Raw genomic sequence first — 15992 nt, 5'->3', positions numbered from 1 at the left:
GTCTCGATCTCCTGACCTTGTGATCCGCCCGTCTCGGCCTCCCAAAGTGCTGGGATTACAGGCTTGAGCCACCGCGCCCGGCCATCGATTGTTAAACAGAACTTGCCCGAGGTCAACAGCTGGAAGGTTAGGGAAGGAAGGGTACCTAGAAGGAGTCTGTGCTCTTAATCACTACAAAGGTCTTTTCTTACAAGTCAGTATGGTTAACTTTTTAAACAATTCATGGATGTGTAACATTTTTAGATTGCGTTACGTAAAGCGAGGAGTGTTCCTCTCTATAGATCAGCCCCCTGTACATTCTAAGAGGAAACCGTCAGTCTTCTCTTTTGTTACAGTTAGGGCTCATTTGTTGCATGTGCTCTGACTCTTCTGTTTGAAAGCCCTTTATTTCTCTGTTGCTGGTGGTGCCTTGATTGAATCTCATTTAGTGTTTCCTTTTCTAATAGCCTGTCCTCGGGGGTGCTTGCAGTGCAGCCGCAGGGACCGTTGTCACCTCTGTGGCCATGGGTTCTTTCTGAAGAGTGGCCTCTGTGTTTACAACTGTGTTCCTGGCTTTTCTGCCCACTCCTCTAATGAGACATGTTCTGGTAAGTGTTTCTCCTCTGATGGTCTGGTGAACTTACCAATAATTTCTCTATGTGAAGGCTGAGTTTGCAGACATAATTGACTTATGTGATACAAAATGCAGCATTCCCAATTTGGGAAAACCCATGGTGCTGCTAAGGAGTAAGGGACTCTTTATAGAATATGGAAAATTGGGAAATCTCAACTTCTATAATCATTGGAAAGGAAAAGAAGCAATCTGTGCCTTAAAAGTCACAGCTATCAGCTAAGAAATTGGCATAAAACTTAGCTAAGTTCCTGAACTACAGCCATGTTATAGAAAATTATATCTATACAGTCACACTTTGCTTAATGATGGGGATACATTCTGAGAAATGCATCATTAAGCAGTTTCATCATTGTTTGAACTTCATAGAGTGTAGTTACCCAAACCTAGATGATATAGCCTACTGCACACCAAGGCTATATAATATAGGCTACAAACCTGTACAGCATGTGAGTGTACTGAATACCATAGGCAATTGTAACACAATAGTAAGTATTTGTGTATCTAAACATATCTAAAATAGAAAAGGTACAGTAAAATTTTATGGGACCACCATCATATAAGTGGTCTGTTGTTGACTGAAATGTTATAGAGCACATGACTATATTTACCTATGATTTATTTATATTTATATAAATTTGTAGAGCTAATTATGTCAAAGTGCAGTGGTACACCCTTTTTCACACATTAGAGATAAATTATAAATAAATAACAAATAGTATGAGGAGTCTGCTTCATGAGGTTTCTAGCAGATGGATTTCAAGCTACCCTGTTTGCCCTTAAAAATATGTAACATCGGCCCGGCATGGTGGCTCATGCCTGTAATTCCAGCACATTGGGAGGCCGAGGCAGGCAGATCATCTGAGGTCAGGAGTTCAAGACCAGCCTGGTCAACATGGTGAAACCCTGTGTTTACTAAAAATACAAAAATTAGCCAGGCACAGTAATGAGCGCCTGTAATCCCAGCTACTGAGGAGGCTGAGGCAGGAGAATCGCTTGAACCCAGGAAGCGGAGATTATGGTGAGCCGAGATCATGCCACAGTACTCCAGCCTGGGCGACAGAGCAAGACTCCATCTCAAAATAATAATAATAATAATAAGTAACATGTTAAGAAATGAAGCCAGTCTCTTCCAACACATTAATGGACATGTTACCTTAAATAACAAAGAGAAGTGAATTTAAATTCAGTCTTCATTTTGAATCCCAAAACCTTTATAGGTGAGTAAAGCTTGGGAGGGACATTACTGAGTGTTGGCTTTTGAGAGTCGTTCGTCAAAAACATGAGGCAATATCTTATTGTGGTTATGATTTTGCACCTGCTCATGTGCTTATTGGCCTTTGTGTATCTTCTTTGAAGAAATGCAGATTCAAATTCTTCACCCATTTTAAAAATTGGGTTTTTCATTTTCTATTGTTGAGTTATAGGAGTTCTTTACATATTCTTGATGCAAGCCCCTTTGTAGATGTATGATTTGTGTGTTTACTCCCATTCTGTGTGTTGTCTTGTCACTTTCTCACAGGTACCCTTTGAATACAAAAGTTTTACATTTTGATGATGTTCATTTATTTTTTCTTTTGTCATGTGTGCTTTTTATGTCTTATCTAAGAAAGCATTGTCTAATTCAAAATCATAAAATATACTCCTATATTTTCTTCTAAGAGTTTTATAGTTTAATGATTACATTGAAGTCCTATGTTCTTGTCATGTGCATCCAGGGCGGTAACCACTGGGAGGCTTATTGTATACCGTAGCCCAGAATCTCAGCTGTGCAGCTCTGAGTTAACAACATTACAAGCTTATTTAAAATTAAAACAAAAAAAGGGTTGGCACATGGAGGGCAGCTGAAAGGAAAGCTGGAGCTGCCTGTAAGAGGAGAACATGTCCGAGTCAGAGCCAGAGCTCAGCAGGAAGTGAGAGCAGTGTTTGGCAGGTGCAGTCGTAAAGATAGGTACTGGTTTGGAACTAGGACTTGTTTCCTCACCTAAACTTCTTTAAAAGAAGAAAACAGCCATTAACCTTTGGTTTGGCATGGAATTGGGAATGGCCTACTCCAGCCATCGGCATAGTTTCCAGGCTCCTTGTCTTCTATATGGAATGTGTGTCAAAGAACAGGAGCAGTGACTCACACCTGAGGATCCCACTGGGAGGCAAAGAGACATCATGTGTATTCTTCAGGAACACTGAAGTTCCCTAGAGCCAGCTGACGGTTGTGGTCTTTTGTAACAATGTAATACTGTAAACTCCAGCACACTGTTTATGCAGTGAAATCAACTCTGTTTCTTATTTTGTGTTTATTCTCTGGAAATTGTAAGGAGGTGGTCTGAAAAAATAAAAATAAGGGGAAATTGACCTAATTAGGGAAGGTACCACAAGCTTCACCTTTGGGTTCCTGTTTTTCAGGCAAAATACATACCCCTAGTCTTCATGTGAATGGTTCCCTGATCCTCCCAATTGGTTCAATAAAGCCACTGGATTTTTCCCTCCTGAATGTCCAAGACCAGGAGGGTAGGGTCGAAGATCTCCTGTTTCATGTTGTGAGTGCTCCTACCAATGGTCAGCTAGTGCTCTCAAGAAATGGAAAAGAGGTTCAGCTGGACAAGGCTGGACGTTTTAGCTGGAAAGATGTGAACGAGAAGAAAGTGCGTTTTGTGCACAGCAAAGAAAAACTCAGGTGACTGTGTGTTTTGTTGTTTTCTTCCTGCCTCCTTTCCATCATTGCTTTTCCACTCCTCCACCCTGTCTGAGTCGCTCTTTCTTAATAGCTAACCCTTCTCATCTGGGGAAGATCAATACTCCACAAACCCAAATGCTGTCAGCTGCCTGTCATCATTTCCCTGTGATTGCTCAAAGAACGTGCATCTGTTAGAGACATTTTCATTTTCTCACATAATTATGGGTAATTCTCTGATGCAACAGAAAAATCCTGGTACAATTACTCAGATTTTTGGCCCAGCAGAAACAAAAGTGGTCATATACCTAGATGTTACAGCTGCTGCTTCAACATTGGGGCAATACACTGGGAGTGGGCGGCAGAGAGAAAGAGGATGGAGCACATGCTTTTCAAGGTGTTGTATGGTCTCTAGGATTTTAGAGTTGGAAGGAAACTTAGAATCACAGTGAAGTTTTTATTATCCACATTATGGGATTAATTGTGGTTAATTTTTAAGCCTGATTCAGTTTTCCCCTGATGCCTAGCACACTTCTGGCTGCCTTCCCTACCCCAGCTGACATATGCTTCAGGAATGCAATTGAATGTTAACACCAACCCAAGCAAATATAGCTATATAATTAGCAGGGTAAATCTACTCCACAGAAGTCAGAGGGTGCCCCCCAAAGATTAGCCTTTCGGATTATCCTTCATCCTGCTCTACTTCATTAGTGCAGATAATTCAGCATAGACTCTATGTATAAACAAGGAGTTGAAACCCATGGAACAGTGACAAGGGTGCAGTGAGTATTTTCTGCTGTCAACACTAACCTTGAGGGTTGGTTGGTTTTGAGATTTGGGCTGGGAGATAGGTGAGGAGAAAAGTAGATGGCATTTTCTCTATTGTAATTCAGAGGTGATGATACCAGTGACCTTGGAAGATCATATTATAGGAATAAGAACAACTAGCATTTATGGAGTGCTAACTTTGAGCCAGGCATCATGTTAAGCACTTCACATGAACTATATATCTCATGTTCCTAGTCTACAGATAAGGAAACTGAGGCCTTGAGAGTATAGGTCATCTTGCCCAAGACCTCTCAACATGTGTGTGCAGAGCTGAGACTCCAAGCCAAGACTGATTCCACAACCCATGCCTTTAGCCACAATGATTTCTGCCTCCCTAATATACTAGGAACAGTAGGTATACTTCCCTCCTCAAAGGACAAAAGGTCACCTCATAGAAAAGGATTGCTACAGAGATGAAGCTTAACACTCTGGTGTTTGATGCCATAGACTCTTCAAATTCCTACTGTATATTCTGCATTCATTTTTACTATAAGTATTATTATTATTATTATTTGAGACAGAATCTCACTCTGTCGTCCAGGCTGGAGTACAGTGGCATGATCTTGGCTCACCAAAACCTCTGCCTCCTGGGTTCAAGTGATTCTCGTGCCTCAGCCTCCTGAGTAGCTGGGACTAGAGGCACACGCCACCATGCCCAGCTAATTTTTGTATTTTTAGAAGATGTAGGGTTTCACTATATTCGCCAGACTGGTCTCGAACTCCTCACCTCTAGTGATCTGCCTGCCTTGGCCTCCCAAAGTGCTGCAATTACATGCGTGAGCTGCCACACCTGGCCTATTCTTAAGTATTTCTATCACACAGACACACAAACACAGAGTGATACAACTCTGTATAGTAATCCCTTTTCTTGCAGTCGCTTATGAAAAGCATAAAGCTTCATAGACAACCAAGGTCAACCTTCTTGTCTAACTTCTTTAACCTCTCATCACCTGTTTTTTTGTGGAATCATAGCTTTGTACCCCTAAAAGGGACAAAGAATGGCAGTTTAGGAAATATAGTCCTCTTTTTGGGGCACCCATTTTAATACTGGATTCTCTTTATCCAACAAAAGAAAGAATGAGAGGCACAGTAAAAATTCAACAAAAGAAAGAAGGAGAATAATAATAAAATGAGGTTGGTAGAAACCCATGGAAAATAAAATTATTAAAGTCTCTGAATAATACAAAACAAATAAGTTTGTGTTTTGTTTTGTTTTTAACCACGAAGTCACTGACCACGATTCTTCAGGATTGGATTCCTTTGGGATTCGAATGCTTCTGTGGAGTGGAAGACAACCTATAGGTGTAGTTGCCATCACTGGGATAAAATGGTATTGCTGATATATTGAACACTGTTATTGGAACCTCAGTGCCACCAAAAATCATTTTTAAAAAACTATTTTGTCTTACCTTCTCTTCTATCCTGGAAGGCAATCCATCAGTTACATTCTCTTGAAGCCTGAGGTGGTGGTGGAGAGGGACAGGACTTAAATGGGACAGAAAATGAAGGGAAGATAGAAGAGAAGGGAAGACAAAATCGTCTTTTTAAAAAACAATCAGTTTATTGAGGTACTATGATTCTGCATTCAATAAAAACCCCCATGTTTGAAGTGTCATTGGTTCTACATAAATATTCAATAACTGTATACAGTTTTGCAGTCTTGCGGACCAACAACCATATCAATATGACAGATAGTTTCATTACCGCTCCAAAAGTCCTCCCTTTTTATAGTTGCTCCTTTCCCTCCCCAGTCACTGGTGACCACTGATCCAGTTTTACTGCTATAGTTTTGTGGTTTTTAAAACGTTAGGTGAATGGAATCAAACAATATGTAGCCTTTTGTTTCTGTCTTTTGCCATAATGCTTTTGAGATCCATCCACATTCTTTCATGTATAAATAGTAGTTCCAAGAATAACTTCTAAAGAACTTTTAAAACAATGGTCCCTCTGGTAGATTAGAATTCAAAAATACCCATAATGCAGTAGTCCTATATCTTACCAGTCAGCAGCAAGTTCTGTTCTTGGTTTGGCTTTGAAGGTGGGTAAGTCTTACCTTCCCTCTAGCAGTCTCTGAAGCTGCTTGAACAACGGCTTATTTTATTATTAATTGGGACTCTTTGGTTGCAAGTAATGGAAGTAAACTTAAACTAGATTAGCAAAAATGTAAGGTTTGTTATAACATTGCAGGAGTGGCTCAGATCTCAAAGGCACCAAGGGCAATTGTGCTCCAGGACAGTGTGGAAGCAAGGACTGGGAAGAGGAAGCAGGAATCAACTCTTCTGTCATCCCTGTGTCTCTTTGCTTGTAGGCTTCATTCACTTCTCTCTTACAGGCAGACTTGTTCTACACCGTAGACTCTGGTTGTCCTGTAGTCAAATGCTGAGACTGACTGCTGGCTCTTGGGCCAGTTGCAAATCGCCACAATCAGCCATCCTTCCCTAGTCTGTCCACAATGACTATGTGTGGGCTGGTGGGGAGTGAGGGGAGATGAACAGCCATGTAATACAGACATTGCAAACATTGTTACTGGGGGCCCACACACATGAATTGGGCATGGGTTAGGAAGAGCATTTGTTGGGAAGAGGGAATCGTGGAGAACTGGTCAGAGACTATAAAAGATTCCTTTCAATTCTTCAGTTTAACCATTAGCCTACGATATATTGCTAATCTGCCTTGGCCTGACAACTAATTTTTCAGTCTTTTCTTTATTCAGTTTAGAAAGATAGGAAATAAAATGGTTACATAATTATTATAATTGTTATAAGGAGATTTAAGAACACACAGTATTTTTACCTGAATCTTACTATGTTCATCTTTATCTGGTAGTTTTTCTTTATAGTATGAATATGACATTGCTGCAGCAGTTTGATCCAAATTCTTACCTACACATAACCTGAAAATGTTTTTAAGCCTTTTCTGTCTAAAGTCTAATGTAATGATTATATTTTCTTATTCCTTTCTTTGGGACTTCTTTAGGAAAGGTTACTTTTTCCTGAAAATTAGTGACCAGCAGTTCTTCTCTGAGCCACAGCTGATCAACATACAAGCGTTTTCAACACAGGTAATAAAAATGGCCAAGGAATTAATAATTTTACATGCCTACTAGTTCTCAAGCACAAAATCCAGGTTTCCTGTGGATTTAATGAAAATTATTGCATTAAATTAATCTAGTCTTGGCTTCCTCTTGAGATGCCACGGGAGTAATTTTTAGCACTTCTGGGTAATAACAACAGCAGCAACCAAAATTACTAATATTCCTCTAGTACTTAGTGTTACAGTCTTAGTGTTTCACGTAAGTAACTCAGTTAATCCTTATGCCAATATTATGAGGTATTATTGTTTCCAATTTACAGACAAGGAAGCAAAGTCACAAGGTGACGTAACTTGTCTATGGTAATATAGCTAATAAATAGGGAGTCAATGTCTGTGCCCAGTAAATCTGGCTACAGAGGCAGTGTTCTTAACCGTTACATGATGCCTAACTTTACTATACTGAATCTGCTAGCAGCCCTCCCAAATAATTGGCAGGGTGCAGTGGCTCATGCCTATAATCTCAGCACTTTGGGAGGCTGAGGCAGGTGGATTGCTTGGGCCCAGGAGTTTGAAGCCAGCCTGAGCAGCATGGCAAAACCCCATCTATACTGAAACAGAAAAAAGATACAAAAGATTAGCTGGGCCTGGTGATGCATTCCTGTAGTCCCAGCTACTTGGGAAGCTGAGATGGGAGGATCACCTGAGCTCAGGAAGATTGAGGCTGCAATGAATAACGATCATGCCACCGTGCCCCAGCCTGAGCAACACAGTGAGACCCTGTCTCAAACAAACAAACAAACAAAAAAAGACTGTCTTTATTTTTAGGTGAAGGAGTTTGTTGTATCTTTCTCTAGTATGTGGAATTTGCAGCAGTTAGAGAATATTATTAAGGATCTACTTAAATGAGGTTCCAGTGTGCCAGTGTGGCCATCAACAAAACACAGACATGAGGAAGTCATGGTAGATGCTGTAAAACTCAGTGTGATGGCCCTTTGAACTCACCTCTTATCATTCATCTCCGTCAAGTTGTACTTATGGGACCAGAATACATATAGTGGTAGCTGCTCTAGGAACTGGGCTTGAGGGATTGAAGAGCCAAAATGTGCAAAGAATAGGGAAATAGGTATATTCATAAGTTATGAAAAGCAAGAGAGTGGAATATTCTCCTGAGGAACTAAATATCCAGATGTCAGTATCATGTTATTCATGATTCAAGGAAGGACACTAGATTATTGTTTTTCATCTGATGTTTTATATATTCGGTCCAAAATGAAAGGATCGTGGATAACATAGACTTGAACCAGAGGTGGCTTCAGAATGATATTAATAGCCCAGTTCACCTCTTCTTGATGGTATTATCACATCAGGGATAAATTGGAGTTTAATGATTTGAAAATGATCCTAAGTTAATTTGATCTCATGGGTGAGCAAAATATATAAATTTTGTTTTAATTAAAGCTAAAACAGGCTGGGCTCAGTGGCTTATGCCTGTAATCCCAGCAATTTGGGAGGCCAAAGTGGGTGGATCACCCGAGGTCAGGAGTTCGAGACCAGCCTGGCCAACATGGTGAAACCACGTCTCTACTGAAAATGCAAAAATTAGCCGGGCATGGTGATGGACACCTGTAATCCCAGCTACTCAGGAGGCTGAGGCAGGAGACTAGCTTGAACCAGGGAGGTGGAAGTTGCAGTGAGCTGAGATCGTGCCACTGCACTCCAGACTGGGCAACAGAGTGAGACTCCGTCTAAAAAAAAAAAAAGCTAAGACAAGGTGATCTCTGTAAATTTAGGACAGAGGGCTACCTCCAGTCTTACAACTTACTAGTTTAGATGTTTCTCAGTCCTTACACTCAGAAACTTTGTTTTGTTCTTTTTGTTTGGGCTAATAAAGTTACTCCAGTGAAAGACCAAAGGTAGATATTGGCAAGTCTTCCTAATCTGACATGGTGAGTTCCCATGGCTCCCCAAGTGTGGCTTATAGGTTTTTCCACAATCAAGTGAGTAAGGAGGGCACATTTAATTTTATTTATTATATGAGAAACTTGTATCATTTTAAGTCTTTAAAATGGAATTTTAGAAAATAATTTTAACTTACTTTTGTTCCTTTATATTTCTGCAATGTTTCAATGTGGTCTTGAGCCTCTCTGATATTCTCTTATGCAAGTTAATTTGGTCTTTTCCATTTGTGGATTTTGACATCACCTTTGACTTTTCCTCTTTCAGAATAGGAGGGGTCACTCTTTCCCATGTATAGAATCACAACTGTAGAATTCTCACTTGAGAATTCTGAAGAGTAACTATCATCTAATTTCCCACTATGTGACTATTATAATGATGTATTAGACATTCCTTTAATAGAGATTGTAATTTCCAGGAGACCAGGAGGGTGGCTTGGGTAGTTTTCAAAGAAAGCCATTTGGATTAAAGGAGGCAGTGTGTTGAGAAAAGTCCTAGATGGTTCTACTTCAAATGATATTTGTTTAAAAACCGAAATAATATTTTCTTTGGCTTCTGGCCTCAATTTTTTGGGTGAGCTTTTTTTTTTTTTCTGTTGTGGTTCATTAGCTTTTATCTTTATGAAAGAACATTTTATCTGCTTACTCAAGTTGGTGGGAGGTAACCTGACAATCCCAAGAAAAAGATATTAAATTTTACTATATTAGCCTTGTCACATGAATTAGCCAGGTGGTTGCCTTACTCACCTAGACCATAATCTTGGCAGGCTTTATAACCTGAGTTGGGGTGGGGCTCTATCAAGATTTAGATGAGAAAACTGAAGAAAGTTTCTGGGAGGGACTAGAAGCGGCATGAGCTCAGGATGCAGAAGTAGCTCCTGTGAGTCAGTATACTACAATATGGCCTGGAGTGAAGTGTGTCCTCCCAAAGGCAAGTCCAAACAGTTCACACCTCTTATTAGTCTCTCTTGGGATATAATGTAAGTCAGGATAGCAGAGAAATTAGAGATTTAGAAGCTAGCAGCTCTCACCAGTTGTCTCTCAAGTCTTGAAGTGGCTTGATAAACCTCTAGAACCCAGAGGTGTGAAGTAACCTTAGTTGTTGTGTTACTATGACTGACCACACCTCTGACAAATGCTTTCACCATAGAACAGTTTGGTGCTTTGCTAGAACACCTTGAGTTTCTCAAAAAAGCATAGAAATAACCATCAGGTATCTAGTCCACTGGATTGTCCTTTCTTTCCCTATTAACTGACTCTTCTTCCCTTCAACTCCACAGGCCCCCTATGTGCTGAGAAATGAGGTTCTCCACATTAGCAGAGGAGAGAGGGCAACCATCACCACCCAGCTGCTTGACATCCGAGATGATGATAACCCACAGGATGTGGTCGTTGAAGTAATCGATCCTCCACTTCATGGCCAATTGCTTCAAACACTTCAGTCCCCTGCAGCCCCTATCGATCAATTCCAGCTGGATGAACTCTCTAGAGGCCTTCTCCACTATGCTCATGATGGTTCAGACAGCACATCCGATGTTGCAGTCTTGCAGGCGAATGATGGACACTCCTTCCATAATATACTGTTCCAAGTGAAGACCGTGCCTCAGGTAGGTGTCATTCCTAGAGTTACAGTTTCCTTGCGCCTAGATGTGAATTTCTACTGTTGATATTATTTTATGATACTCACAAAGTTAAGATGTGAGTAGTCATTCATTTAGTCAAATATAACCTATTATATAGAGGGTGCTAAATATCTTGTTAGGAGCACCCTTGATCTGAAAGAACTGTCCCCATGTTCTCTACAAATTGGGACACTTTTGAACCTTTTTTGTTGAGGTACTGCCATAAGAACGTGTTATTATCCACTAATCCTTTTGTCTCCTGCCTGAGCATAACCATAAGAATCAAGATATTCCTGTTTTTATCTGCCCTTCAAAAACAGCTCATCAGGCCGGGCGTGGTGGCTCACACCTGTAATCCCAGCACTTTGGGAGGCCAAGGCGGGTGGATCACGAAGTCAGGAGATCGAGACCATAGTGGCTAACACGGTGAAACCCCGTCTCCACTAAAAATACAAAAACTTAGCTGGGCACAGTGGTGGGCACCTGTAGTCCCAACTACTAGGGAGTCCGAGGCAGGGGAATAGCGTGAACCCAGAGGGCAGAGCCTGCAGTGAGCCGAGATCGCACCACTGCACTCCAGCCTGGGCGACAGAGACTCCGTCTCAAAAAAAAAAAACAAAAAAACAAAAAAAAAACAGCTGATGAAATGTGAAGTTCATAGTCAGATAATCTGAATGAATCAAAAAAGGTGAGTTCAGCCATTCTGTTAGCTCAACCAAAGAAGGATGAGCAAACTCTTTTGGTAATCCTAGGGATCTTTGCCCTAGGAAGTAGGAGCCAATAAAGGGCATTAGGCCGGGTGCAGTGGCTCATGCCTGTAATCTCAGCACTTTGGGAGGTTGGGGTAAGAGGATCACTTGAGCTCAGGAGTTTGAGACCAGTCTGAGCAACACAGAGAAATCTTGTCTCTACTAAAGGTTTTTTCTTTAAAAATTAGCTGAGTGCGATGGCATGCATCTGTGGCCTTGGCTACTCCGGAGGCTGAGGTGGGAGGATCACTTTAACGCAGAAGTTCGAGGTTGCAGTGAGCTGTGACCACACTACTGCACTCCAGCGTGGATGACAGGGCAAGGCCCCATCTCTAAGTAAATAAAGGAATAGCATTTTTGCTCAGCTTGAGTCATTGACATGCCACCTTTTTATGTTTTCGCCATATCCACAAGCAGCTGTACTATTATTTACTTAATATTTTTCTTTGTATCAACTTACTTTTTATTGTAGCCTCATCCTAATAAATACTACTTAGGAAATCATGGGCTTAATGTAGAATTATACTTTTTTTCTAAAATATGAAAATTAATACATAACCATTCTACATTTTGTCCATATGCTACCAAAAATGTTTTTGGATACTGCAAATGAGATGGCTCTCACACTTTAGGAAATACTGGACTGAGACATTGCTAGACCAAAGGGACCTGGAAAACATTTTCAAAACTAGATGATATTTCACTGGATGCCCTTTTCTCAGTTGCATCAAGAATGACTCTTTCTCATGATAGTAGATTGGGAAACATATTTCTTGAACAACCTTTTATTTCAAATATCACTGCCTACTGAGGTGTCATTAATGACTAGATGGAGAGACTGATTTGTTGAGGACAGTGTAAAACCACTCGTCACTTTCTCATCAGTGATCACTCAAAATTTGCGATTGATCCGATTGAGCCTCATGAAGGTGAACAGCTGAATCTAATACGGTCTGCTAGGTAATTTCTCAATTTCCTGTCTCGTTATTTTCAGCTGCTGAAAGCAGTGAAGGTGGCATAAGAGAGATGGGAGCGAGTGAAAGCTGATGATGAGATGGAGTTGGCAGATAGCCACCTTGCAGCTCATCCTAATTATCACACTCTTGCGATGGCCCTGGGAAATGAGGTTTAGTTCTAGAGAGATGAAGTCTAGACAGACAAAAGTTTTTGTTTCTTCCTTCTTGGTTTCTTTCCAAAGGTTGTTAGAGGATTTCAGTGCCACCCTAGCAGCTGCCTTTCCTATTGTGGCTTCCATCTCCATGTTGGGAGCTCAGTTCAGTGTATTGCACATCCATTTTGTGTGGAGTGGCCCAAGATGGAAGGGCATTTCTAGGGTTTTAACTGCTTTGACTACCAGAACAAAACCAAGACAAATGGAAATTTAATTCATAAATAAAGCACAAAGCACAGAGTTTTGGAATCCTTGTGACTTGTGAGTCATGTAGGTATTTTTTGTGTCTGTCTGTGATTCCTGAAAAGTGAATTTAAGTTGTGCTCTGTGTCCCTTTTCATCCCTCTCTCCTGTATTGCTGTGATTACCTGCCCATGGATTAGAATAATGAAACCCATGACCAGAGCCTCAGCATTCATCAGGATGTACTAATAATACATTTGACTGCAATATTGGCAATATTATACAAATATGCAGTGTTTTTCCTTTTAGGAATTCAAAATATTTTTTCCTTATATCTCTTTTACTGATCTTTACAATGTCTTGGGGAAGAAGGTTAGAGTAGAGGCCATGGGACCTTAATTTTTCTAATGGGAATTCTATTATGGGTAGAAGTTTTTCTTTTGTTTTGTTTTTGATATTAGGCACTAAAGTTTGATGGGAATTATTCCATTTGATCTTCACGATCACTCTGTGATGTTTGTACAGTTATTATCTCTAATTTTCCAAAAGAGGAAACTGAAGCACAAAGAGGTTGAAAAACATTCATTGTCATAAAGGTACTTAGTGCTGGAGCTATGATTTCATCTCAAGTGTGTCTGCCTCCTACACTTAACCATGAGACTCTTTTCATTCTAGCTAGGAGTTTTCAATGTGTTGGTCATATATATTCTTATCCCCTTAGTGGATAGAATAAAGACAGTAATTTTGTCATTTTCTCAATGTTCTATCCAAGCTGGGCCCCAAGCCTTCTGTAATCTTTCCTCTGAACTCACTGCATCTTGTTACAAGTGAGAGTATTTATAAACGTTAAGTCTTCTGGGCCCAAGAAGAAAAAAGTGCCTCAACTCTTATGGCTTCTTGTAGATGCATTGCCAGACATGACTGATTTCATTCTAACAGCCATTAGGGAAGATGGGCATGTAAGTTCTTACCCTGTGGCTACCTAGTTATTAAACCTGGAGTGAGACTGATTATTGGCTAATGTCTAACTGATAGTTTAAATGGAATGGCCAAGTGGCTTGTGTTTAATTGCTAATGAATGAATGTACAAATTAATCCTAATATCATTCAACAGAAAACACAACCTGTCAAGGTAATTAGGGAGGGATAGAAAAAGGAAGCTCTGTGTGAACAGGGACTATTCCAGTCTTACTCTCCCAAGCAGAGCGTAGGAATTCAGTACATTTTTTTTTTTGGATGGATGGGTAATGGATGGATGTAATGGCTTGAGTGAGGCTGGCGCCTGTGTTTCTGCCTTCCAATCCATCTCTTGCATCAGATGAGAAGCCCTTGGGGCACCTCCACAATAGCCCACCTGGGAATGAGTAGAGGAGCTGTCAATTCAACCCTTGTGTTTCAAGTTCTACATCACTTCCCCCAAACTTATGTTTTTATCTTTGGCCTGATAGTGAATAAACTTGGCTGCCACCTCCAGCCTTATACTGAGTTGCTGAGGAGAAAATATAACCAGGACTGATGTTGAAACATGTTCTGTCGGGGAAGGAGGCAAAATAAATAAAACAGATTAAAAGTAATAAAGAATGCATTGCTGAACAGGCTTTCATTAATTAGGGAGATTACTAAACCCAAGGCTGCTACAGATATGATTCTAAACCAATTTGACATTTAATAAGGGCTAAAATGTGGACAGGGAAATTTCATACTTATTGGTGGGCTTCTGTTACTGCTGGGGTTTGAAGGAATTGTCTTCTTTTTCATTAATTAAGATACTTCTGGAAATCATGCCTTTTCTTTTTCCACTCTGGCAATACATCTGATGATCTTTCTGAACTTCTTTGTTATTCTTTGAGCAGTATTTTCTGCAACTGGGTTATGCTTTAATGTCAAAAGTCCCCAAGTGTCATGCTAGGAACTGGATGGAAAATTCTACTGCTGAGAGTCCTCTCTGGCTATCTGTGGTAAGGCTTGTGTACAGAGAAATAGCCCTGTGGTGATTTCCCTCAATTTCATTAAAGCCTACCTCTCATTGGTTGTCTTGCAGGGACACAGTTAGTTTGATAATAGTGACATTTATGAGAATTACAAACATCAATGGCATAAAAATCTTTATTTCTTGTGAGTAAGAGCCTATATCATAAATAACTAAATCCTTGCCATATATGAGGGTTTCACCTTTTGGGGGGTTTGATTAGCTTATTCAATTCAGTGTCTCATAAGGTGCATAATCAGAAAATATTTCCTTAAATATACATATACTGGTTGAAATCTACATGGAGCAAAGGTTCTATATTCTTGACCTGAAATAGCAAGCTTCTGGGGCTCATACACACATCGACAAACACAGAAACAGTTCAATTATCTTTCCCGTTTTCTTTATGCTGGTAAATTTCACCACCCCACCCCACATGATCTTTTCCACAGTGTCCTTTGAGATTAAATTTTAATAGCTATGATATAAATGAGCTCTTGCAAATTAAGGTATATTTTTACAGAACAAGTAAAATTATAAGGTCACTGTTATATTCAATGTTAGTCATTTGCTATTTAGTGAGGTTTAAAACTTTTATCTTAAATGTTTGGCCTGGGGTTAGAGTACGTTATCATTTCAGCTAACGTTTCTTCATTTATGACTCAACCTTTAATTTTGGGGGGAACTTTTCATTTTGTTTGTGAGATTTTTTTTCTCCAAAAGATGGAGGTTTATGACATTATTTCTGGTTCACAACATTAATATTTTTATTTATAATATGATATGTAATGGCTAAGCTTTATTACCATTTCTGCATGCCTATTGTTCTATCAGATGAATTAGAAGAACTATGTAATTTAAAGCACTGTTTTAATCATATCCCCAGTTTTGCTTGTTGGGATTTTATTGCCTGCTAATGTGGTCCTCTGGAGGATCTATAAAACATTACTGGGCAGATTATTCACTTGGTAATATAACTAATTTCAGAAAAAAAAAAATGTGAGGAGATTAAAAAATTCAAAATGTCAAAACCATTGGCTTTTTGGATACCTTAAATGTAGAAAAGATGATATATATCCTTCTATCCATCTCTTCTTGAATCTTCCCTGGACACTCTCCAAAAGAAAACAATGCGAAACAAACATGTTCATCATGATGAGTGGGAAGATTGATGCTTCTTCCTTTTTTTTTTTTTTTAAAA

At 39.8% G+C, this 15992-nt stretch overlaps 1 protein-coding gene and 1 pseudogene across 1 annotated transcript in view; both read left to right on the top strand.

Moving 5' to 3' along the window:
- Positions 1 to 15992, top strand: part of FRAS1 (Fraser extracellular matrix complex subunit 1) — a 483930-nt gene that overhangs the window by 291031 nt on the left and 176907 nt on the right. Inside the window, exons 25-28 of the mRNA XM_017876598.1 lie at positions 447 to 587; positions 3014 to 3284; positions 7086 to 7170; positions 10378 to 10704. Coding sequence (XP_017732087.1) covers positions 447 to 587; positions 3014 to 3284; positions 7086 to 7170; positions 10378 to 10704 — 824 coding nt within the window. The remainder of the gene's footprint in view (positions 1 to 446; positions 588 to 3013; positions 3285 to 7085; positions 7171 to 10377; positions 10705 to 15992) is intronic.
- Positions 2492 to 2734, top strand: LOC108532501 (MICOS complex subunit MIC10 pseudogene; annotated as a pseudogene).

Source organism: Rhinopithecus bieti, unplaced genomic scaffold (genome assembly GCF_001698545.2).
Source record: "Rhinopithecus bieti isolate Rb0 unplaced genomic scaffold, ASM169854v2 scaffold_8675, whole genome shotgun sequence".
In the NCBI taxonomy this organism is placed as follows: Eukaryota; Metazoa; Chordata; class Mammalia; order Primates; family Cercopithecidae; genus Rhinopithecus; species Rhinopithecus bieti.
The sequence above is the reverse complement of the archived record's forward strand: the minus strand, read 5'-3'. Positions and strand labels throughout refer to the sequence as shown.